Genomic DNA, 24,653 nt, shown 5'->3' with positions numbered 1-24,653 from the left:
AACGGAAAGGAAGCGCGTGAGGGCGGCTCGGGATAGCCGGCTCCTGAGCGACGCCGCCGGTGTCGGCGGGAAGAACAACAGCTGGCGTCACGGGCGGGGAGGGGCGGTAGCGAGGGCACTACCGGGGAGAGGGGCAGGAGGCTCCTCCTCCCCGCCTGCCTGGTGCCGGCAGCAGGGGTGGAGCTTGTGTTGGGCACCAGACATGGCCGCGGTCCCCGGTGCTGCCGAGGGGCAGGAGCCTCTGCTCAGCTCAGGAGGGGATGACGAGAGCAGGTAGGCCGCGCGCACCGGTCTTTATCGGCTCCCGGGCCCGTCTGACCCTGCGGCCGCTGGCAGGTGGGGACCCCCGACCCGCCCGCACGGTGATACTGTCCTGCCGGGCATTGCCGCCGGCGCCCCAGCCAGAGGCTGGGCCAGGGGCTGTGGAGCGCTGCGCCCTGGGCTCTGGTTCAGCCCGGTTGTGCCCGGCTCGCCTGGGTCGCTTCGTGGTAGCGAAAAACCAGGCTCCAGCAGCCACCCTAGGGCAGAGGCGCGCGTGAGAGGGAGAGGGTTCCCCAGCGGGCAGCTCGGGGAGCTAGGCTGACCAGACAGCAGCTGTGAAAAATCGGGACGGGGTGGGGGGTGTAATAGGAGCCTATATAAGAAAAAGCCCCAAATATCAGGACTGTCCTTATAAAATCGGACCATTTGGTCACCCTAAGGGTAACTCACGTAGTGGGCTCTGCTAGGCTCCTCCCTGATTGCGTCAAATAGCCTGGTTGTGGTATCACCCCAAGTGCCACCACTACTGGGATATCGCTCATAGCAAACTGAATCTGTGCCGCTGGCTCATTTCTCCCAGGGAAGGCGAAGTGTAAATCGCTGTCCCTGCGCAGCACTTTGTATCACAGTATCCGTGATAGTGGTCGCTTAGTGGTAACTCAGCATACCTGAAGCAGTACTATTCATGTTTACTGATAAGTCCTTAGAAGAGAACTATTAATCGCTTCCGGAGACAAGTGCTTATTTAAGTTTCAGCCTTTTGCTGTGATGGTGGGGAAATACGTGTGTCAGGTAACACCCAGATACTGTTCAGGGCTAGATTAACTTTTTGTGGGCCTGGCGCCAAACATATTTTTGGGCACCCATGTGGTTGTGATAGGCCTCTTCCAAGGGTGGTCCCAGCGTGACAGCACCATTAATGCCATAGTAAATGTGGTATTTCTGGGATGGGGATGAAAACATTTATTCAAAAACAAAATGAGATATTTGAAGACACATTGAGACCTCCATTCAGTCCGTAAAGAACAAACTGGGCTAACATAAATGTACCCAGAATATCACTGAATTTGGTTTGTGTGGGAGGGGGTTGTTTGTTAGTTTTGTCTTTTTTCTTTAAACACTCGGGGCTTGTTTGGGGCCTTGAACGCAAGCGCTTAATTAGCACACTTACGAGCCATATTAAGCCTGAATGTAGCAGTCAGTGGTGTTGCACCTGCATCTCCCTGCCATCTCCCCCTCCACCCACAGTTATGTTTCATAAATACATTTTTTGAAAGCTGCATTTTCTACTTTGGTGCAATAATGTTTACGAAACTTTGGGGCGGAGTGTGGGGAGGAAAATTGCTGGTGCCCATCTTTTGCAGAGAGAAAAGGCCATTGAGAGAAAACACGCACTTTACCACAAAGGGTATCACAATCCAGCCTCAAGCTCCTACCCCAATCTTCACATCTGGGCTCCCCCCCCCCCCCCCGCCCCGTCCCTCCTACTGTCCCCTGCCCACGCAACTAACCCCCTAAAAAAGGCTCTCCTCAATCTCCCTGCTACTGCCCCCCCCAAACACTTTCACCCCAGGGCTGTCACCCCCCTCTCTTCCCCCCCCCCCCCCCGCCCCCACCTTAACACCCTGCTTCTCCTACACCCTCACACGGAGTCGCCGCCAGCTCCCCCATCACACCCTGACTTGCCCCAAAACTGGGCTGCACCTCCCCCCCCACCCCGGAGTGCAGGGGGGCAGTTTCTGGGCATTCCCACTGGCAGGGGGCATGGCAGCCAACACTGACCATCCCCACTGTCACCGCCCACCCTGCTCCCAGGGACCACAGACAAGCAACTCTCACCGTGAAGTGCAGGGTCGAGACAGTGCCCAGGAGCCCCTGGGCATCACGTTCGCTGGGCAGCTGCCCCTAGTTCCCCACTGCCCCAGGAGAATGGATGAGACACAGAGGTGGGGGGAACCAGGAGCTCCAAGGGGGAGAGGAATACAGCGGGATTAGCACTGGGAACCCTCTGCCTGCACCAGACGATTTCCTTGCTTGGGGTTTCCTTTCGGCTCTGACCACTTTAGCTGGGGTGGCTGGTGGCATGGCGCGAGGCATTCTGGGACTAATAGTGCAGCTGGCAGCGCAGGTCCCAGGGCCCTAGTGGAACACAGCGGCATGCAAAGTACAACTCCCAGCACACCCTGCAACACCCCTCCCTTTTGCACCTGCTCACTGCGCTCCCTAGGCTGCTGAGTGTTTCAGCTGGCGCTGGGAAGTTGCTAACTCTTCACATTGTTTTATTCATCCAAAGGTAGGTACCATGCAGAGCAAAGAGTAAAAACAATAGAGGCCTGTGTGCATACTTCCCCTATCTAAACCTTAATGTTTCCTTGCGAGCTTTGGAGTGGTCCATTCAGCCCAGTTATCTCCATCTCTAGGTTGGGAGAAGCAGATGACTTTGGTGCATTCTTTGTCTACTTTTGTGTGTTCTTGTTAGCGTCTCATGCCTGGGCAGCTGCTGAGAATCACTTCAATCAGGTTTTAGTATTCGCTTTTAGTCTAAACTCAGGCCTGGGAAAAGTAAATCTTGCTAGTGTCAATGAAGCCAGGAATGGGTATTGCTAATTAAAAGCTTCCACTGTTGTTCCCGTTAAGGGTATTCTCTCTATCACCGTTTTGTTTCCTCTTTGATTTCTCCGCACCAGCCTCCTTTGATTTAACTCTATACAGTCAGGCAGGATATCAAACAAGGAAACTGAAATATTTAGAAAAAATAATACACATAACTCCCTCATTCTCTGTAGTTCTCTCATCGAGGTATTTTATACAGCACTTTATATATCAGTATCTGGCATGTGTCTTTCCCCACCCTCACAGCAAAAGGCTGAAGCTTAAATAAGCACTTGTCTCCAGAAGTGATTAATAGTTATCTTCTAAGGATTTATCTGTACACATGAATGGTACTGCTTCAGGTATGCTGGAAAAAAGTGGGATACAATTATACTGGTGTAAGGAACCTTTATCACAATTGCATCCACATTAGGTTTTATTGGTAAAAAAACAAACACCCGCCTCCCCCTCTCCTCCAACAACAACAAAAAAAGAAAACCGCACCAAGTGAAAGCTATACTAATACCAAAAACTGTGTTGACCAGGTCAAAGTACCTATAACAGAGATGGTCCCTCCCAAATAGAATTAATCAGAAGAATCCTGTGAAGAAATTGCAATTGTTATTGCCTCTGAAAAATAAACAGATCCTCAAGAGATACTTGTTAGGGGGCTTATTCCTTCACCCACTTACTTCCCTAGTCCTTCTCGCATGAACAGAGAGTAACAATACCCGAAGTCCAAAGGTGCAAACAATTTGATGTTTGTTGGGGTGAACTTCCAGCAAGCATGATTCCAGTTTCCTTCCTTAGTGTCCCCCTTCCCAGCTCTGAAACCACAGAGCCTTACACCTGTGTCCCTGTTCCCATTCCTGCCCTTAACCAAACATGATTCCAATTTCCCCAACCCCATTCCCTGCTCCCATTTCTCCCCCCCCACTCACTTCCTGATTGACTGCAGACTATATTGTAAAACTTGAGTTCTGCTTAGCTATACCTTAACCAATCATTTTTCTGAAATTTAACTAACCAAGCCTAACATATTGTAACATGATTATGTAACCAATTATATCCCACCACCTTAATTAGTTTACACCCAGCAAAATTAATTATACAGCAGACAGGAACAATCACAGAACCAGAGAGAGATTATACAGACAAACAATAGCAAAGTGGGAAGTATAATGACAAAACAATACAGAAGTGAGGATTTCACATCCCAGGTATTGATAAGTGAGTTCTTGCCAGACAGGATGCTATCAAACTAAGTTTCCTTTTACATTTTCTAGGCACTTCCCTTTCTCTGGAGGCGATAGGCATTATCAGGACAGGATTGTACTCCTAACAGCCCAATAGCACCTGATTTCAATGTGACTAGTTTGGAATGTGAGGATGTGACCGTTCGCTTCCCAGCTTATGGCTGCCTCTGCTACCTTGCCAAAGGCCTTAGCCTAAGAACAGGGCCTGAGACTGTCACAGTAAGAGAAGGACCTTACGCCGGCAGAGAGTGATTTTGATTCTCTCTTTTATACCTCTGTAACTAGCCAAGTGATAAGAATACACCTAAATTCTTAGCGCATAGGCCTTTACAGACAGGCCTGAATATCTGTATCCTAACAATACTGTCAGCATACATCGTATAAAAATAAATCCTTGCTCATGTAACTATAACAATACTTTAACATTCCAAGATAAAATATCTAAAAAATTATGTTGTTTACATTTTGCACTTCACAAAGCTTGGAAATCACGAAAATAGGCTTGTCAGGTTCACTTTTGATTGTAGTCATTTTCAGTTGTTAGGGTTTCATTTTATTTTTCTCTTAAATTCATAACACTGAAAGGGAATGTTTTGCTGTCATGATTTAGGCCTTGGTTCTATAATCTGTTGCACATAAATCCTTATGCCTACGTGGAGACAAAGGAGTTTGCCTACATGAATGGCTTGCAGGATTCAGGGTCTAGGCATAAGCAAACAAAAATCAGTCTCACCGATGCCAGTTTAGCATGTTGTATGAACGTTGAATTTACTTGTAAAAGAAAAATGCAGCATGGGCAAAAGTGCAGTTTTCCAATAGATTTGTCGTTTTGCCATTTTAGGGCCCTGTTGAGCATGTGAGTGAAAGGCATATCACATTCTGATTTTTCTCTTCAGTGCTACCACAGTTTAATAGGGAAGCGGGAGCCAAAAAGCAGATATGTGCTATGATAGGTGATGTGCCTTTCACTTCAGCAAGACGTACCACAAAATGCTGCAACTCAGAGAGGAAAATATTGGAAGACATATTTATTAGGTATATAACATTGCTGAGTTATATGTGACTTTATTGTAACAATCATTAATAGAACATGAGAAAATAGGGTAAACATTATTTTTAGAAAAGGTAAGTCATTTGGCGCACGCTGCTGTCTCATCAAAAGATGAGCTTTATGTCAGAAACAAATCAATCTCATTTACAATGTGTGTTTTAATGTTCTTCATTGCATAGTTATGAACGGTGTAAGCTACAAAATATATATTCTATTTGTAAAATTAGAGGTAACCTATGAAAAATGCTTTTGATGTCCTTTAGGCTGAAAAATTCTTCACTAAGAGCTAAACAACAAAATAAGATTTCTTCTTCTTTTGTTATTGTTGTTCAAGGTATGGGGATGTTGTTGAAACCCAACAGCATTATAGGAGTAGGTGGAGGTCCATTCGTATTATGTATCTTACAATGTTTCTCAGCAGTGTAGGTAAGTAATTTTGATATTCATCCAGCAGAATTTCAACACTATTTGTACAATGGATATGTTTTGGTTTGAGAATTCTACGAAGTTTGTATATTAAAACTATTCCTGCTCCCTTACTAGAGTTATTTTTCTTTTATACATGATAAAAATGCAGTGACTACTTGTGAATGGAGAAAATAAGGTTAATGAATTGAAAGGAAGGAATTAGCATTAGTATTAATGAATGAGGATTTCTCTGCGATGCTGGAATACAAATATTGGATTTTAAAATACATATACTTGCAGATGTTTTTCCTCCTGGGGCATTACAGTATTTTTTGTTTCCCCAATATATCAAAATTATCTTTAACTGCAGAACAGTTTCCTCTTTGACCCCAGAGCCAAACTCATTAAAGTGTGAGTTCAATTGATTTCTGATATCTGCATATCTTTGACTTTTGTGTTGGTTTAATGTGATGAAGGATTGAAGAAAGTATTAAATCTAAATGTAAAATTAATTTTAGATACCAAGAAAATCTGTTTCTTTGAGAACTCTACTCCTTGATATGGATTGAGGAAAACACCTTTACATAGACTTTAGTGGGACCATGATCACACTCTAGGTGTTCAGTGCATTTAACTTTTGTACACATGTGCGTAGTGTGGTGCCCTTATTTTATATAAGAGTTCTTCTAACTGAAAAGCAATTACTGTTCTTTAATCCAGCATGGCAACCATGGTACTTTTGGTTGCCATGTGGAGCTTCAGTTTGAGAATACGGTATTTTTAAAAAGCAGAAGAATCAGCCCCATAATATCCGTTTTCAAGAACTTGATTAATGATTACATGTAGCAATGTAAAGTAACTCCAATTCTGTTTTCTTGTTTTTATTTTTTTAATACATCACAGGTTTTTCAATTGTAATTATGTCAGTATGGCCATATCTGCAAAAGGTTTGTAAATTTTAATGATGATGATTAATGATGATTTTATTTTCTGCTCTATTAGAACGTAAAATCACTGTTAGAACTTTATTGTGGTATATAGGGACTTTACAGTTTAAGGCCCAATCCTTCAACAAGCTCTATACAGAAATAGATCTAATTGATGGACCAGGGACTTATTTATCTAAACTCCCCTAATAGTTTAAATATTGCATTTTCAGTTCCGTATACTCGTTCATAAGCCGAATATTTTTGGTAAAAAAGTGATGCATCAAAGAGCAGGGGTTGGCTTATAAATGGGTCTACATCAAAATTTTGATGATTTTAAACTCTATGAAATCATTGAACTGAATATCTAATACATTGTCGTTTTGTTTATGTGGAGTGTCTGTAGGCATGGAGCCCCTCAGTTCCCTGTGGCCTTGGTTCGCTGTTCCCAGCCAACGCCACTTCCCGCAGCTCCCATTGGCTGGGAACGGGGAACCGCGGCCAGAGGGAGCTGAGGGGCTCCATGCCTGCAGACGCTCCATGTAAACAAAACGTCCCAACCCACCAGCGGCTTATCCTGACGGGCTGGGAGCCAAAGTTTGCCAACCCCTGAAATATAGGGTCAGCTTATGAAAGGGTCATACAGTTTCTACTATTTTTACCTATCCATCTTGGGGGGGTCGGCTTATAAACGAACGAGTATGTACGGTAATTAGTTTTCTGTGTCACGCTTTAATGTAGGAATAGTGTATTGATATTTTTAGTGATTGATCCTTACTTCCATAGTAGTAATTTGCACTACCATGTAGCATGTTGATTTTTTTGTACTTTTAATTAAATTTGTCGTTCTGTATTTATTTAGAAAAGACTGCCAAAGCAATACATAGATGTAAACGTGAATATCTTGCAGTTTTAAACAGTATTAGAATAAAATCAGGCCATTTGGGGATAGGTATTATTTTTTGTTAACTTTGTTGAAGTAGGTTCCATTCAGATCCCATTGTGTTAGGCACTATACAGACAGAGAGAGACATCAGCTCTGCTTATAGAGTGTACAGTAGAAAACATTACACTTTGTAAGAAATTCTCACAATGAAACCAAAACACTTGTATTAAGTCAATAAGTGGAAGCATGTGACTAGGCTGAAAATTTCCTCTCCTAGCCTCTGACAATTTTTAACTCTCCACATAAATTCTGTCCTTTAATTTACCAATTAATAATGGTTCATGTTATCAATCCTTAAACACTAAGTTTCTCAATCTTACTTCACTTCAAGTTATATTGTAAATTGGTAGAAAACTGTAGATATTTTAGATAATTTGTTTTCCCCAAAAGGACTTTTAGCGAAGCTGTAAATATACTACATGAATCCTATTTATCTGTATGTTGGACAAGTTGTCCAGACTTAAAAAAATAACATTTCTACAGAACTTTGAAGATTAAAAATCACTGTGTCAAGGACTATGATACTACAATCTTTTTGCTTTGATGAGGGAGAGCCTCATCCTCGCTCCAGTCTCTTTACAACATGTAAAAGGGCTGGAGTGCTATAAAGGAACCCTTAAAAGCCTGGTTTTGGCCATCGTAGAAGTCCCCTGGTGCAGGAACTGTGGGACGATTGCCTTCCAAAGACCCCCTCATAATCTCCAGCATAGAAAGCGTGCTGTGGGTGGGAGGATCATGATGGCAGCATGGGGAGACTGCTGAGACAGGCCCTCAGTGACAGTTATGCAGGGGGTCTCTCTAGCCTCCAAAGCATTTCAGGTTCAGGAAGGTGCCCAGATGGCCTAATGTTGCCTTAGTGCCCCCTGACCCTCAGCTGTAAGCTCCGCACTTTAGAGATACAGTGTATAGCACAGAATCTTACATGTTGTAGGGTACTGATTCCAAAATTGTTTTTGTTGATATGATGAATAGCACACTGTAATTTTTAAAATCACTTTACTTGTTTCTTCAGGTTGATCTGACAGCAGATGCAAGTTTCTTGGGATGGATTATTGCTTCATACAGTCTTGGGCAAATGATAGCCTCACCTCTGTTTGGTTTATGGTCCAATTACAGGCCAAGAAGAGAACCACTTGTTGTTTCAATTGCCATTTCTGTGGCTGCTAACTGCCTTTATGCCTATGTCCATTTACCTACCTCACACAACAAATACTATATGCTGGTTGCTCGTGCCCTTGTGGGGTTTGGAGCAGGTAATTGCAGCAGAATTTAAACCACTGAAGTTTTAATTAATTTATTTTGTGTCTTACCTAAGAGAGGACAAGCTTTATGGTTATGTTAAGCAAAATAATTTATTAGGCAAATAATATCTTCACAAATGATTAACATAAGTAGTTCGCTAACCCTGTGTGCGGACCTACAAAATTATATACTTTCTTGTGTGCATATAATAGGGAAACATTGAGTACCATTAGTAAACTGCTTGTTTGGTGTATGGGGGAGGGAGTTGAACTAACTGTGACTGGAGATTTAAATGTATCATTTTGATCTTTTTTTTAGGAAATGTAGCAGTAGTTCGATCATACATTGCTGGTGCCACTTCTCTTACAGAAAGAACTAGTGCCATGGCCAACACCAGTGCTTGTCAAGCAACGGGATTCATACTAGGACCAGGTACAACGTCTCTTATTTCCTCATCCCTCCAGAACAATTCATGCTCCTTTTGTTATTTAGGAAAAAATCAGACATTAAGTTTGGGGCTGGGAATCTCCTCAGCAGCAATGTGCACAAAAATGAGCACGTTTTGTCATAATATTAAACTGAATATATTTGCGTACTGCTGTGGTTTAGCCATAAGTAGCTATGTAGATATTACGTCCAAAAAAATCTAATTGTTTATGAGTACAGTTCTGTTCTCTGTAATTTTGGTGGCAATTTACCAGGTGTAACTGGATTAACAAAGTAGGTTTGGACTATAACTTCCATTGCTAATTAGTTGATGGTGTTCAGAAAATCACCAAAAAAAAAAAGGGATCTCCAGAATGCTTCAGCAGCTACTTGTCCATAAAGACTTTGCAAACTAGCTGTACCTTATTTATGGTGATGAGAGTTTGGCACTGAGTCCCTGTGGAAGCCTGACCTCATTCCATAGGTAGCTAAAGACTCCACCATGCCCAATTACCACAAGAAATTATGGCTGCTGAGCATGTTTAGTACATCTCCTTATATCTCAGGGAGTGAGAGTTGTCTGTGGGTGGCTAGCTGTCAGTCAACCCTGGAAGTAGCATTAAAGAGTCTGCGCAACCAAAGAGGCGGTGTCCCTGAATGACTCGCATACAGGGTGCGTTCTTCCTTCCCATTCTCCATTTTGAGAGACACTCAGCCAAGTTCCTGATGATCATAGGCTAGGCAGGGGAGGAGCTCTTACATATATACACACACTCTTGTTCCCACTCATCACCTGTTTAGTGTTTAAATTTTTTTTTTCTGTTTCCCTTCTGTTGGGCCTAGAGAAGGGATACCCCCATCCCACGCTAGGACATTCCTTTAGAAGGAAGGGTAGATGGAGTTAGCACATCCAGTTTATCTAGCTCCACACCTACCATCTACTTGTGATTCTCTATAGTTAATTTTCCTTTCTTGGCCTTGTGCAGCTGACTTGTTCTTAGTGTCACACTGCTGTTTATTGAGTATATTCATATGGCTTTCTGAGGATTGTATGTTCTACAAGCTGCATGTATTTCCAGATAGTTAGGATCCCACTGGTATCCATCAGATGACTGTGCACTGGATTCCCCAAAGATAATGCATTAATAATTTTAGTGTTTGAATTTCCTGAGGTAGTTTTTTTATCTTAAGTTTTTCAGACTTGCTTCTCTCTGATTGGAGAAAAAGGAGTGATGTGGGAAATCATTGATCTCCAGGTGAACATGTACACAGCACCAGTTCTACTGGGAGCTCTCCTAGGCGTTATTAATATTATTCTAATCTTTGCCATGTTCAGGTAATTAAATAGAAACGAAAACATTTTCTTATTTGAATATTGTGGATAGTTTTTTTTATGGATACTTCCACTACTGTTGAAAATAATTTTTGGCTACTTATCAAAATCCACTGAAATTATAAGAGTAAAGGATAGTATTTTCAAAAGAACATAGCGATAATATGACCACTATCTTAAAGAACTAGATTAATAATCTTTACATCTTGAGCACTTTCAAGACTTTATATTTTTAATGTATTATTCCAAGTGGCTAACTTCTGTGACTCATGCATCCTCACTTTTTAGTAAACAAAGCTTAGTGATGTATGGTTGAGATGCAAACCGTTATGGATGCAAGTGTCAGTAATTCAGCCTTGATATACCTAGTACTGTATATAGAATTTGAAATGCATACAGGGCTATGCCCAGCTCAAATTAACCTCCATAGCTGCTGACCTGCAAAGACTTTGCTGTCTTTGTGTCTGTCTCCTTGATTATAAACTCTTTGGGGCAGGGACTGTCTTTATTTTTATGTATTGCATGGTGCTCTTCACCCTCTGACAATGAACGAATAATAGAGACATGAGTATTTGTCATGTTTCCAGCAAAACTTACCCCCTTTCCAGAGATAGAGATGGAGTTGAAGTCCATCCAGTCTCATTGCCCTGTATAGCAATTTGGCTCATGAAGCTTCTGTAGTAGGTGGAGTTCTTCACTAGGGCCCCAATTCAGGAAAATCCTTAGTCCCATGCTATAACTGCTTTTTGGAATCTTTGCCTAGCTTTTACTCGGGGAATAAATATAAAAGGGCCATGTGACCTAAAGCATATCTTTGTGTCTATCATTTCTGGAAAAAAACCAAGCAAGGGACATGAAGAGATGCCATGCGCCCCAAAGATTACTTACCCCGTCATTGTGCAGATACAGGTGGTGGAGAGAGAGGCCTCTTGTAGTTTTCCATTCAGGTGGTCTGTACTACCTGAATATTTGAGATTAGGGTGCATTCAGCAGAATAGCAACTCTAGTGGAATCAGAAGGTTCGCTGCTGCTCCCCCCTTCTTCCAGGTATGTATGGATAGTTGGTCCTCACCACATGTTGTGCTGGAGAGTTATTCCAGGCTTAGTGCTATAAGACTTTTCAATAGCTTGGTTAGCCACAGAAGAGGGAGAGGATTGGACTCGGCATATGGAGTTATCGATATGCGGGGTGCAGGAAAATCATTTACATTCCTATGCGTCTGTACCTCCCTGCTGCAGAGCTCACTTTATTTTGTATGTTGCCATTTTGGTGCATATGTGCTAATTTGAATAGGTTATCCCGTTGCACAGCCAATATATGTCAATTTGTAGGGCTATTCCCACCATAGAAAGCCATACAGAATTTTAGCTGAACAGAACCAATATCTGAAATCACTGTGTTCTGCACTTCTGAGAAAGGATCCTATGTTCTACAGTACCAAGGCACAGCAATGTGGACTCAAAGATGTTGGGCCAGTCTCAGGCCCTGATTCATGAAAGCAGTTAAGCACACACTTAAGAATTTTCATGAATAGGGATGCTTTCCTGAATTGGGGCCTTAAATCCAAATTTTGCTAGGTTTTTTTTTTTTTGTTTTGTTTTTTTGGGTTTGGTGGCTTTATCCTTTCAGAAACTGTTTTTAAATACATCTTGAATAGATGGGACAAAAAACGGAGTGCCGTATTAACTTCACAGAGGATCATCTATAAATGGGCTTAGGTGGTATCCAGACTTGTATTGATTACAGTGAAATCTAAGGTGTGCACATAGTGTTTAAAAGTGTGAAGACTGGTTAAGATACAAGATGGTACCAATTATTTATTGTTAGAAATGTAACTGTGGCTTGGTACAAAAGAAATGAATTGGGTAAACTTTGCTAATGAGAACAGTTTTCAATCTTTAGAGAACATCAAGTGGATGACATGGGAAGACCATGCAAAAGTATCAATTTTGAAGCAGAAGGTAATATTTTTCTTTGAAAACTGACACATTCTATGATACTTTAATTTACTATCATATTGTATATAAAACTGTTTTTTTATTAGTCAGCCTTCATTTAGAAATATTACAAAAGGTGGTGGATTGAACAACTCTGATTGAAATCTGGCCCAAGTTGGTACTGAAACAGTTATTACCATCGAGATGTTGTTTTGGTGATAGTATATGTGGGATGAGCTAATGATCAGTACAGTTCCTTCTAAATTGTCACGTTCTGACAATCTCAACGGAAACCAAGGATTAAATTGACATGGAGAACGAACTACTTGCTCCAACTGATCACATGATTCTCTTATCAGCTATACCTAGCCACCATTTGTATACATAATTTTGTGTGATATTATGCAGTTTTACTGTGTATGAGCTATAATTTAGAGTCCTATTAAAATCAATGTTACACAAGTCTCGGTTTAAATTAGAGGTGTTTATATATAAGTTAAATTAGTAACCAATTCACATACAATTTTTGCTGCACAAGGTGCAGCTCCTACCTACCATACAGCATTTGTGTACCCTGTTATGCAAAGTTCAATTTTTTAAAATGGTGTGCACATCCCATTCATTTGGATAGGTTTATACTATCTTATGAAAAATGACAGCTAATCATAAACCCCTTTTTAAAAGGAAACATTATGTTGGTAATCTAACTATTTCAGTGCCATATATTATAGTTTTCCATATTAAGTTATAAAAATAGATCATTGCAAACAATCTGAAAAATCCAGTTTTTATCAAATTCAAACAAAAATCTTTGAAATTTACCATTTCTTCCACATTGAAAATTTATTGTGGAGGATGTTGCTGGGGCCCTTTGTTGCTTGAGAATTCATCTGTGGGATATAGAGCTATGGAGAAGCTGATTAAGAAACAGATTCTCTATTTAGTGTGATCTTCAGTATTTTCCAGGATTACTTAATATTTGCCCCTTACAAATAAGGAGAAATCAACGGTAATTTACATATTTTCTAGGAAATGGTGAATACTCTTCCCACTATCAAATCATGCTTGCTCTTAGCCACAGCCAATTTTTTAAATGTAAGTCAAGGGGAATTGGAATGTAAACACTTCTTTTTTAAAATAAATAAATAAATAAATAAATTACTCCCAAAATATATCTATACCCAAACCCAGAAAGATTCATGTCATGGGGCATGGCTCCTCTCCCACCTTCTTCCTGCAGAAACTGCACAGCCTTCCATGGTTGTGTCATCACAGTGTCCTTTTATTTTGAGTTCCCTCCATCCTTTTCACAACAATCCCCATGCAACAGTGTATTTACACTGTTAACCTAGCTTTTGACCCTCTCACCAGGGCTTAAGGGGAATGGAGGTCTCCCACCTCTTATGTGTCTAGGCCCAGCTAGCCCTATTCCTTCCTCTCTTCTCTTGGCATTTCCTTCCTGTCTCTTTATCAGCCTTGGGCTGATGGGGTAATTGGCTCCTTAGACCATCCAACCAGCCAGCCTGATTGACTAATTCCCCCATCAGCTTCCTCAAGAGGACCTAAGTAATAACTGAATGATCAGAGTGCAGGTTCTCCTGTTTGCACACTGCACTCTGTCACAATGCACAATATTATTAATACTTGTAGCTTCAGAGTAATATTAGAGCTTATTAATTGAATTGTAAAACTTCTTAATTTTGCAATTTAGTTCATTCTTATGTTTCTTTACAGAAAGTGATTATGTGGATCAGGATGCCCAAGGAAACATTGACCAGGTTGCTGTTGTAGCAACCAACATTCTTTTTTTTGTCATCTTGTTTGTTTTTGCTGTCTTTGAAACGTAAGTCTATCAATTGTCTTCTGTTACTCATTAATTAATGTTTGTAAAGTTCTTGGAAACCATAAAGTGCTCATAGGCTTTTCTGTTGCACTCATTACTATAACTTAATGTTTTGCAAATATTAATAAGCATAATCCCACCTTATCAAAAACAAGCCATAATTAAAACTGAGTTGTACGATATTTTCCATTTAGTGTGGCATATTAATTTAACACATAGTATCACTGTGTAGTATTTTTATATAAGGAATAGTTATATTTAAACTTTTGAATGAAATGTAAACCCAAATTGCTGAACATTCGTGGCTATTGAAAATTTCATTGTATTCCTCACACGAGTTGAGATGTAAACCCCAATGTCCACATTAGATTTCAATAGAAGTAATTTAATTCTATTTACCAAATCTCTAAAAGGGAAATAATATTTTCAGTTGGGTACATTGTCTTTTATCTCCTGTCCTAAAAACTGTGTAGCCCTGTAGTGCATTTGTAAATGGCTAGTGCATTCCATGTCAGACTTGTTTCAATAGTGGTTGAAATGATTCTTATATATAGCTGCAGTTTGCAAAGTACTTTGGTATCCTTAAGGATTAAAGTATCTAGCTATGTTAAATAAGAGATGTGACTGCAGACTAAATTTGAAAAAGGATAAGTCAGTACTTAACAATAATAATAGGGGATTTCATAGATGAGTGGGTGAAAATAAGAAAATGTAATATACATCTGTTTGAGATGACTCTTCTACCTTAAAATGGGTAAACTGACATAATTTTGAAGGGATAAACTTGTGTGCAGAATTTTGAGCTATAATATCACATATCTGATATCTGATATAGAACTCTGATGAATCTTAAGTTTGCTTTTTTCACTTGAACTGACAAAGGCTGGAAGTTCTATATGGAAACAGAATTGCAAAGCATAATTTTGAAGGCAATAGTGTCCAGCCTTTCTTGCTAGATCGAAGATCACTACAATTGAAGATCATTTGGTGGAGTAGAGTAAAGGGACGGGAAGGAGAAGAAATGAATGGGAGGGATTTTAGTAAGTGAACATCTATTTTACCGCAGTGGCAAAGGGGCTGGTGACTACAACAGAATGGCCAAATTTTCTTTGCTTTGTGAAAGGAAACAAATGCACATATCCCATTAACAGTAACTACAGCTGTATAGCTAAACCTTGAACACCATAAATAAGTTACTATTCAGCCTTACATATTTATCTTTTACATGCAAAGGACCAGATTTTTCCTCTCCATTGTATTAGTTGTACACCACCGTGAATCCATTGAAATAATTCATATTACATCAGTGTAGAATTGTTATAATGGAATGGAAAGTCAGGCCCTGAGGATTTGTTATAAGTGATGCATCACAAAATGATGTTATAAACAGCATACATGTTCTTGTCTGTTTGTCAGGAGGGAAGCCTTCTGTATGACTATATCTGATACTATAGAGAATAAATATATGGATGATGCTGTTCTGGGATAACCTTTGTACAGGTTTTATTAATATGTCTCTTTTTTTTTTTTTTTTTGCTGCCTAGCATAGCTACTCCATTGACAATGGATATGTATTCCTGGACCAGGAAAGAAGCAGTTTTTTATAATGGAATAATCCTTGGTGCAATTGGCATTGAATCAGTCATTGTCTTTATGGTGGTTAAAGTAGTTTCTAAGAAGTGAGTCATTCATTAGGTTTTTGCTCTTGTTTACCTTAAACATTTTCCTGTCTGTTTACATTATCTTCACAAAAGTCTGGGGAACTTTAGATCAGGTCTTCATTATCTGAATCAAATTCTGCTCATCTTATTTTAGCAACTGATAGAAATGTAGGGCTACAAGGGGACCTCAAGAGATCACCTAGTCTATCCCCCTGCCCTGAGTTTTAGGATTAAGTATACCTAGACCATCCCTGATAAGTGTTTGTCTAACTTGTTCTTAAACACCTCAAAGAACTGGGATTCCACAACCTCCCTAAATAACTTGTTCCAGTGCTTAACTATCTTTATAGTTAAAACGTTTTTCCTGATATCTAATCTAAATCTCCCTTGCTGCAAACTGAGCCGGCTACTTTGTCCTGCCCCGATGGATATCAAGAGCAATTGATCACCTTTTTAGAACAACCTTTTACATATTTGAAAACTGTTGTATCTCCCTTTAGTCTTCTCTTCTCTAAACTAAAGTAAATATGCCAAATTCTTTCAACCAAATAGTTCCACTTAAATCATTGGGACTAGTCCCATGAATCAGTTGTACAGGATTTGTATTTGTGTATAGTAGATTATTTTAGGTATTGCTTTAAAAAGAAATATTTGGTTATAAATATGTATTATTTAGTTATAGTTTTCATTATTCAACAGGACTGGTGAACGTGCTATACTCTATGGAGGCCTACTGATTGTCTTGGTTGGATTCTTTATCTTGTTACCTTGGGGAAAACAATTACCAAATATCCAGTGGGAAGGTATAATTATAAATAACGCTCAGCTGTAGTCTAAGCATTTCATTAATATCTTTTTAAAATGGGATCCCTTGCTTAATTTCACAGATATAAAGAATAATTCCATTCCCAGAATCATCTTCAATGAAATGTTTACACCTTTCTGGAAGCTCCAAACAACACAACTACCATCCAATCACACAGTAGAGCCAACAGGATGCTCTGTTGTGCAGTCCTGGTGCCTGTACACTCCATTGATCCACCTGGCCCAGTATATCACCTCTGATATACTGATAGGATTGGGCTATCCAGCCTGTAATGTCATGTCCTATACGTTATACTCAAAAATTCTAGGACCAAAGCCTCAGGTAAGCATGAAAACTAGGGAATTTGTTCAGATTTTGCTATTACTGTAACATGTATACTTGATGGCATAGTTTGTTCCATTGGTCTTTAGGATCAAAACTGCTTTGTTGGTTATGGGATGAATCCTCTTGTTTGTTAGACATTTGAAGACAATGAATGTGTATGACTTTTTCTACTTTTGAATGCTCTTTATCAACACACAACATACCCATTTAAAACATCTGCTAAAATTAACTTTTTTAAAGAAAATTGTTAGATTTATAGATCAGAATGATCAGTTAATCTAACTTGCATATCCCAGGACACAGAACTTCACCCAATAATTCCTGCCCCAGACCCTTGTATTGTGGTTGTACTATGATGCTATTTTAAAAAATATGCTTGTCTTGTTTGTACAGCATCTAGCACAGTGGGATCCAAGTCCATGACTAGGGATCCTAAGATTATAGTAGTATTAAGTGATGGACAATCCAACAGCTCCCTAGATAAGCTGTTCCTGTGATTAATTAATTATCTTCACTGTTAAAAATTTGCACTGTATTTATCTAGTTTCAGCTTCCAGACATTAGATCTTGTTATGCCTTTGTCTGCTAGATTAAAGAGCCTTTCATGGTCAGAAATCTTCTCCCCATGTAGGTATTTATAGACTGTGAACAAGTCACCTCTTAACCTTCTCTTTGTTTAGCTAAATAAATTTCTTAAATCTTTTACTGTAAGCCAGGGTTTCCTGTCCTCTAATAATTCTTGTGACTCTCCTCTGAGCCCTCTTCAAATTTTTCAAATCCCTTTTTTGAAATGTGGATACCAGAATTGGACCCATTATTCTAATAATGGTATTGCAAATGCTGTATGCAGAGGTAATACTAGCTCCTTGCTCCTTCTTTACATTTGCTTTGCTCATGCATCCAAGAATCTTGTAAGCTAACTTTAGCCACAGCATCAGACTGTGAGCCCATGTTTAGCAGTTATCCACCATGGCCCCTAAGCTCTTTACGGAATTACTGGTTTCCACAACATAGTGCCCCATCCTGTAAATAGGACCTTCCTTTTTGTGTTCCTAAACGTATGTTCAAAAAGAAAGAGTACTTGTGGCATCTTAGAGACTAACAAATTTATTTGAGCATAAGCTTTCGTGAGCCACAGCTCACTTCATCAGATGCTGTAGCTCACGACAGCTTATGCTCAAATAAATTTGTTGGTCTCTAAGGTGCCGCAAGTACTCCTTTTCTTTTTGCGAATACAGACTAACACGGCTGCTACTCTGAAACCTAAACGTATGTTATTTACTTCAATATATTAAACATATTTTACTAATGGAACTAAAGGTTCATTTGCTCTTAAGGACATAGAAAATAGCATTAAAGAGAGCTAGATATAGAATATTGGGTTTTTTTCTGTCTCCACACACCTCTAATTAACACCTGGGGTCTAACTTCCAAAGGTACAGGTATGTGAAGTCAAACTTATTAGGTTTCTTTCATGCAGTTGGGCCACTTCAAAACACTAGCAAAGATGCAAAAGTAGCACTTGGCTTTCTACACTTGTGCTTCCACTTGAAAGATTAAATTTAAATATCTTCATTTGAAAATTGTGAAGTCACCAGGATGTTGCCAGCTGCCAAATGGTATTCAACAGTTTTGTCTAGGAATGGGAGGAAGGATAGGAGATAGAATGATAGTTGTGTTTTTAATAAGATTGGCAGGTTTGATGTTTTTAATTCTTCTTCAAGTGATTGCACATGTCCATTCCACTTCAGGTGTCTGTGCCCTGTGCACCAGAGTCAGATTTTTCCCAAAGTGGTACCTGTTGGGGCAACATATGTACCCTGAGCAGTCCAACGCTGCTGCATGGTGGCTGAAAGGGCAGAGTCGCCCCAGACCCCCCTCAGTTCCTTCTTACTGCCCAGTTTGGTAGTCAGAGTTGTCTTGAATTCAAGGCATCGAATTTTTTTAAAAATCTGGGTTTTTTTGTTTTTGTTTTTTTTTTAATTGCAGTATGGCAGTACATTGCAGTAATAACTATTTGGATATTTTCCTTAACACTTCCTACAGCTATGGCTACTTTTCACTTCTGCAGCCATAGCTGTGGGAAGAATTGGTTAAATTTGCTGCTTTTGCCAACAACAAAGGCATTCTGCAACAATAGAGAAGTCTCCAGTGATCTTAACTGTTTTTACTGTTTAATACAAATCCCTTCATGAAAAAGAAAAATTACACTATAAGGCGAGAATATCAATCTATCGATTCCAAGACTTTCCTGTAATTTTTATGATTATTTAAAGTGTGCCATTGTTATATCTAAATTAGATGTTAATCATCAGTGCTGGGGAACGTCATTCACACCAGTGAAGCAATATAAAGAATAAATATGAATGTGAACATATGTCCATGCTATCAAAAGGGATAGATTTAGATAGCTGCAATTTATTCATTTCTCTCCTTTAGCTTCATTTCTGTCATGCCGCCTATAAAACACTAGTAGCTTACAATGGCTAATCAGGTGGTAATCTGAGATCACTGCTTAATATAGATAACTTGCTTCCTTTATCTCCATCTTCTCTTGTTTTGTTCTCATCCATCTGTTGCATCTTGTTATAAAATAGATCTTTCAACAGGAACTTGTCTTTTTACTGTATATCTCTCTAGGCATCTGATTAGGACTGCTTATCTCTTATTGCTTTAAAAAAAAGCAATAGACCAACAGTTCAGAAAAATGAGCAGTGTCTTTTCTTGATAACTTATGTATATTTTCTATTGTAATTAGAGTAACCGATGAAAATTAAAGTTTTTGTTTGTTTCTTAACCACAGTTCTTTGATCCTTTTCAGGGTGTCTACATGGGCTGGTTAACTGCCTCTGGAAGTGGAGCACGTATACTGGGCCCAGTATTTGTGAGCCAGATATATACTCACTTGGGACCTCGCTGGGCATTCAGCTTAATCTGTGGAATAATTGTATTCTCCCTCTTACTCCTGGAAGCAGTGTACAAGCGACTTACTGCATTTTCAGTCAGATATGGAATGATGCAAGGGTAGATTTTTTTTTTAAGATATGTAAAATGAAAATCAGAAATATGTAACTGTCTTGTTTTTAAACAAGGGTGCCTTACTACAGGCCATAGAGCTGTACTTGTAACTGAGCAGTGCAGCCTGTGAAGCATGCATAGCCTAATGCTGTATTCACTGCTACATCTTGATTAATGCAATTATTCTGAGATTGCATTCTTCCTTGATAGCAAAAGTGGGAAAGCTATGTTTGATCGTAGTGCATGCTGGAGTTTGTAGTTTCCAAAAGTGTCAGACCTTTGTGTTAAATGAAATGGCAACCGTAGGCCCCAGTTGTAGAAGTATAGTGGCCATATTGTAAGCACACCCTTTTTAAAAAGAAAAAAAATGCTGCCTTGATTCTGTGAATCAGGATTACTAAAGCTTCTTGTAACTACAAAGTTGACTGAGCCATGTGCACTTTGAATCAAAACACCTACCTCTTTTAATCAAATAAGTGAATGTTTTCTGACATGTAGCTTGTTTCAACAGATTAACCAACAGCTAATAGGAAAAATAAACATTTTGTTCTAACAAGACACCTGTAATTTTTGTGAAATAGATACGGGTGGCAACTATTCAAAATATTCAAACAACTTTGAGTGATTTAAGCTGAAATATAAACACCGAGGCTGGAATTTTCACAGGAACATCTTTGAGTTTGGTGTCCAACTCCCATTGAATTTTAATGGGTTTGGGGTATCTAACTCTTGTTTTCCTGTGAAAATCCCAGTCTAAAATGAGTTATTTGCAGATCATAATTTAATGCATAAAAGTTCAAGAATGCAGTTGTGTAATTATATAAATCAAATAGTAAAGTTATGAAAAGACATCAAATCAGATTCACTAATGGATAGGAATTGTGTTCTAAACTGTATTTCAAACAAGAGAAGTATCCCTCGTTAGCTGAAATTAGAGCCATGGCTGCTCTTGAGTATGTCTAATTGTACCCTGATTTTAGCATTAAATTTGTAATTGAGTATCTATAAGCCAAGGTCAGAACACAGACTACTGAAGTAAAGTTACTTTAAATGCTGACCGAAGGGAGGTCAACATTTCCATTCCCCCTGCAGAATCAAGAGCATTTAAAATAGGAAAGGAGCTTGCTGTCAAAGATACTTCTATACTGCAGAATAGGATACTTTAAGCATTCCAGCACAAACTAGCTAATAAAATAAGAACCAATTAATGTTAAGAATTCTCTTGAGGGAAGAGCTGTGAAATTGTGATTGTGGCCCTCTAAACACAGAGGATCTCAATGACCCACCTTTCTGATTAAAGCCAAGAGTAAGTTCTAGCTTTCAAAGAGGAATATGATTAATACTATTATAATAAAATATTGTCACTTAGATTGTTATGGTTAATAAAATTACCTCATACACTATACATGCTACGTAGTTCTTTAAGGCCATGGGGCACATACCCTAAAGTGTAAGCTTTTGCTAGTTCTGTGGCAAGTGTCCAAGGAGCTTGTAGTGTTGTATTTTAAAGTATCTTAACTAGATTTTTAACTTAACTTTTAAATATAAAACATGAGTTAGAGATAGATAGCTGTATAGCACACTCCTACTCAAAAGGTGGCATTGTTCAGTGTATATATTTATGAATTGAGTCCTTCCTTGAGTCACAAGAAAATGAGCTCTAGAGCAGTGGCTCTCAACTTTTCCAAACTACTGTACCCCTTTCAGAAGTCTGATTTGTCTGAGTACCTCCAAATTTCGTCTCACTTAAACTACTTACTTATAAAAGCAGACAAAAAAATAGAAGTGTTGCAGCACACTTATTGAAAAATTGCTTACTTTCTCATTTTTACCATATAATTATAAAACCAATTGGAATATAAATATTGTACTTACATTTTGTTATATAGTATATAGAGCAGTATAAACGAGTCATTGTCTGTATGAAATTTTAATCTGTACTGACTTCGTGTGCTTTTTATGTAGCCTGTTGTAAAACCAGGCAAGTTTCTAGATGAGTTGATGTACCTCCAGGTGTACGCATAACCTTGGTTGAGAACCACTTCTTTAGAGCACTCTGGCTCTAAGACTGTCAGTCTTAATGGACCTCTCCTATTATGTTCTATGCATTCTCACCTAGCAGACTTACTTATCTATCCTGTATTACCTATTTGTGCATATAGTTAGATTTTTTTTTCTAGCTAAAAATGCAACATCCAGTTTCAATTGCATAACCCCTATCAGGATGTTGTTCCACTGTTATCACAGGTAGATCATACATATGTCCAAAGCTGGATACAGCTACCATAAGTGTATAGTATATGATCTATTTATTTTAATAAGGGCATTGAGGAAATAGGATAAGCATTCTTCACTTTTGGTAAATTTTCTACTGGAATGGCAGACCTGTCTACATGTTGTTGTTATAAATGCTGTCTAAAGCAGAGGTGAGCAAACTATGGCCTACAGGCCATATACAGCCGGTGGGACCCTCCTGCCTGGCCCGAGCCCCTGGCCTGGGAGGCTCTCCCCCGTCCCCTGCAGCCTCAGCTCACTGCACTGCCGGCGCAATGCTCTGGGCAGCACAGCGAGCTCCTGGGGCAGCACAGCTGCAGAGCCCGGCCTGACCAGTTGCTCTGTGCCACACAGTAGAGGGGCAGGGCGGTGGTGACCAGGGGGTGGGTTTGGATGGGGCAGTTAGGGGTGGGGGGGTCAGGGGCAGTCAGGGAGAAGGAGTGGTTAGATGGGGCAGGAGTCCTGGGGGGGCAATCAGGAAGGAGGGGGGCTTGGATGGGGCAGTGGGGGACAGTCAAGGGTTCTGGGGCAGTTGGGCTAGAGAGAAGGGTCCAGGGGGGAGCAGGCCATTCACCCCCCACCCACCTCAACTGGCCCTCCATACAATTTTCAAAACCTGATGCAGCCCTCAGGCCAAAAAGTTTGCCTGCCCCTGGTCTAAAGTGAAAGCTGCTGTGGCCTTAAGCATTGTAAGGGAGATGATCTTATGCTACAGAGAACTCAAAGCAAGATTGTTTGGTTTAGCTGACCTATCAGAAAGGTATGTTAGCCATTTGTGATCTTGAATAGTAACAGAGCAGCTGTAATAGAACATCTCAAAGGGTGCTTTGACCTGCGAAGCAGAGACTTTAGAAGCAGCACAGAGGTTAAGTAATGTCATCTTTCCATTTTCAATCAAGAACAGAATGCTTAACAGGACTGAACCACAGAATAAAGTGATTTTTTTTTTTTTTACTCAGTCTGAGCACAAATGAGACTTGACTTAACCTTAATGGCTGGGAGTTGTAGACCCCAGTACATACAAACGCTTCCCGTATTCCCAATAAACTTACCAATAAAGAGTTGAACAATGCAATGATAAGATGAAGAGGGACATTGCATTATCTGCAGTTAATTTAAAAAAGGAGTACTTGTGGCACCTTAGAGACTAACCAATTTATCTGAGCATAAGCTTTCGTGAGCTACAGCTCACTTCATCGGATGCATTCTGTGGAAAGTGTAGAAGATCTTTTTATATACACACACAAAGCATGAAAAAATACCTCCCCCCACCCCACTCTCCTGCTGGTAATAGCTTACCTAAAGTGATCACCCTCCTTACAATGTGTATAATAATCAAGGTGGGCCATTTCCAGCACAAATCCAGGTTCTCACCCCCCCCCCTCCCCCACACACAAACTCACTCTCTTGCTGGTAATAGCTTATCCAAAGTGACCACTCTCCTTACATTGTGTATGATAATCAAGGTGGGCCATTTCCAGCACAAATCCAGGGTTTAACAAGAATGTTGGGGGGGGGGGTAGGAAAAAACAAGGGGAAATAGGCTACCTTGCATAATGACTTAGCCATTTCCCCTTGTTTTTTCCTACCCCCCCCCCCACGTTCTTGTTAAACCCTCGATTTGTGCTGGAAATGGCCCACCTTGATTATCATACACATTGTAAGGAGAGTGATCACTTTAGATAAGCTATTACCAGTAGGAGAGTGGGGTGGGGGGGAGGTATTTTTTCATGCTTTGTGTGTGTATATAAAAAGATCTTCTACACTTTCCACAGAATGCATCCGATGAAGTGAGCTGTAGCTCATGAAAGCTTATGCTCAGATAAATTGGTTAGTCTCTAAGGTGCCACAAGTACTCCTTTTCTTTTTGCAAATACAGACTAACACAGTTGTTACTCTGAAAGTTAATTTAAAGACACTTTTGACTTGATCTAAAACAGATGCTACTCCTAGTCATGAGAATTTTTCAGGACAAAAACGTAAGTTGCAATGTTACAGGGAGGTAGGTTGAATGTTGGAAAATGCATTTCCTAATATGCAGAAATGGTAGACTTAAGTGTTTTACAATATTTAATAGAAAGGTAGTATGCTTAGCAATTTAAATCATAAGTCTTGGTTTTGTTTCACAATACCATAAATTTGAAAGATTTGTACATTGAAAGAGTGAGTAGCTTAAAACTTTACAGTGAAAGGAATTCCTTTAAAGCATGAATTTTTTGATTAAAAATAAAGCTTATGAATAGATATAAATATGTTTAAAACCCATTCTCTAGAGCACAAAGGCCTCTGTGTATATCTTTTAATCAAAAGGCTAACTGGTTTCTGTTT

The 24,653-nt window shown here is 39.7% G+C and overlaps 1 protein-coding gene across 4 annotated transcripts; it reads left to right on the top strand.

Moving 5' to 3' along the window:
* Positions 1–109: 109 nt before the first annotated feature.
* Positions 110–20,609, top strand: MFSD8 (major facilitator superfamily domain containing 8). Of its 4 annotated transcripts, XM_037897179.2 has the most exons (13): positions 110–273; positions 5,006–5,144; positions 5,495–5,586; positions 6,472–6,515; positions 8,453–8,693; positions 9,001–9,114; positions 10,300–10,444; positions 12,345–12,403; positions 14,114–14,222; positions 15,767–15,901; positions 16,583–16,686; positions 16,771–17,030; positions 19,855–20,609. In XM_037897179.2, exons 1-13 carry the CDS (start codon positions 261–263, stop codon positions 20,059–20,061), a joined length of 1,662 nt encoding a protein of 553 aa, XP_037753107.1. In that variant the 5' UTR covers positions 110–260; the 3' UTR covers positions 20,062–20,609. The 4 variants fall into 4 exon arrangements, with proteins under 4 accessions (XP_037753107.1, XP_037753113.1, XP_037753108.1 ...); XM_037897180.2 differs by lacking the exon at positions 5,006–5,144 and having other exon boundaries at positions 143–273; XM_037897185.2 differs by lacking the exons at positions 5,495–5,586; positions 6,472–6,515 and having other exon boundaries at positions 8,557–8,693.
* Positions 20,610–24,653: the final 4,044 nt, after the last annotated feature.

Source organism: Chelonia mydas, chromosome 4 (genome assembly GCF_015237465.2).
Source record: "Chelonia mydas isolate rCheMyd1 chromosome 4, rCheMyd1.pri.v2, whole genome shotgun sequence".
Taxonomy (NCBI): domain Eukaryota; kingdom Metazoa; phylum Chordata; order Testudines; family Cheloniidae; genus Chelonia; species Chelonia mydas.
The sequence above is the reverse complement of the archived record's forward strand: the minus strand, read 5'-3'. Positions and strand labels throughout refer to the sequence as shown.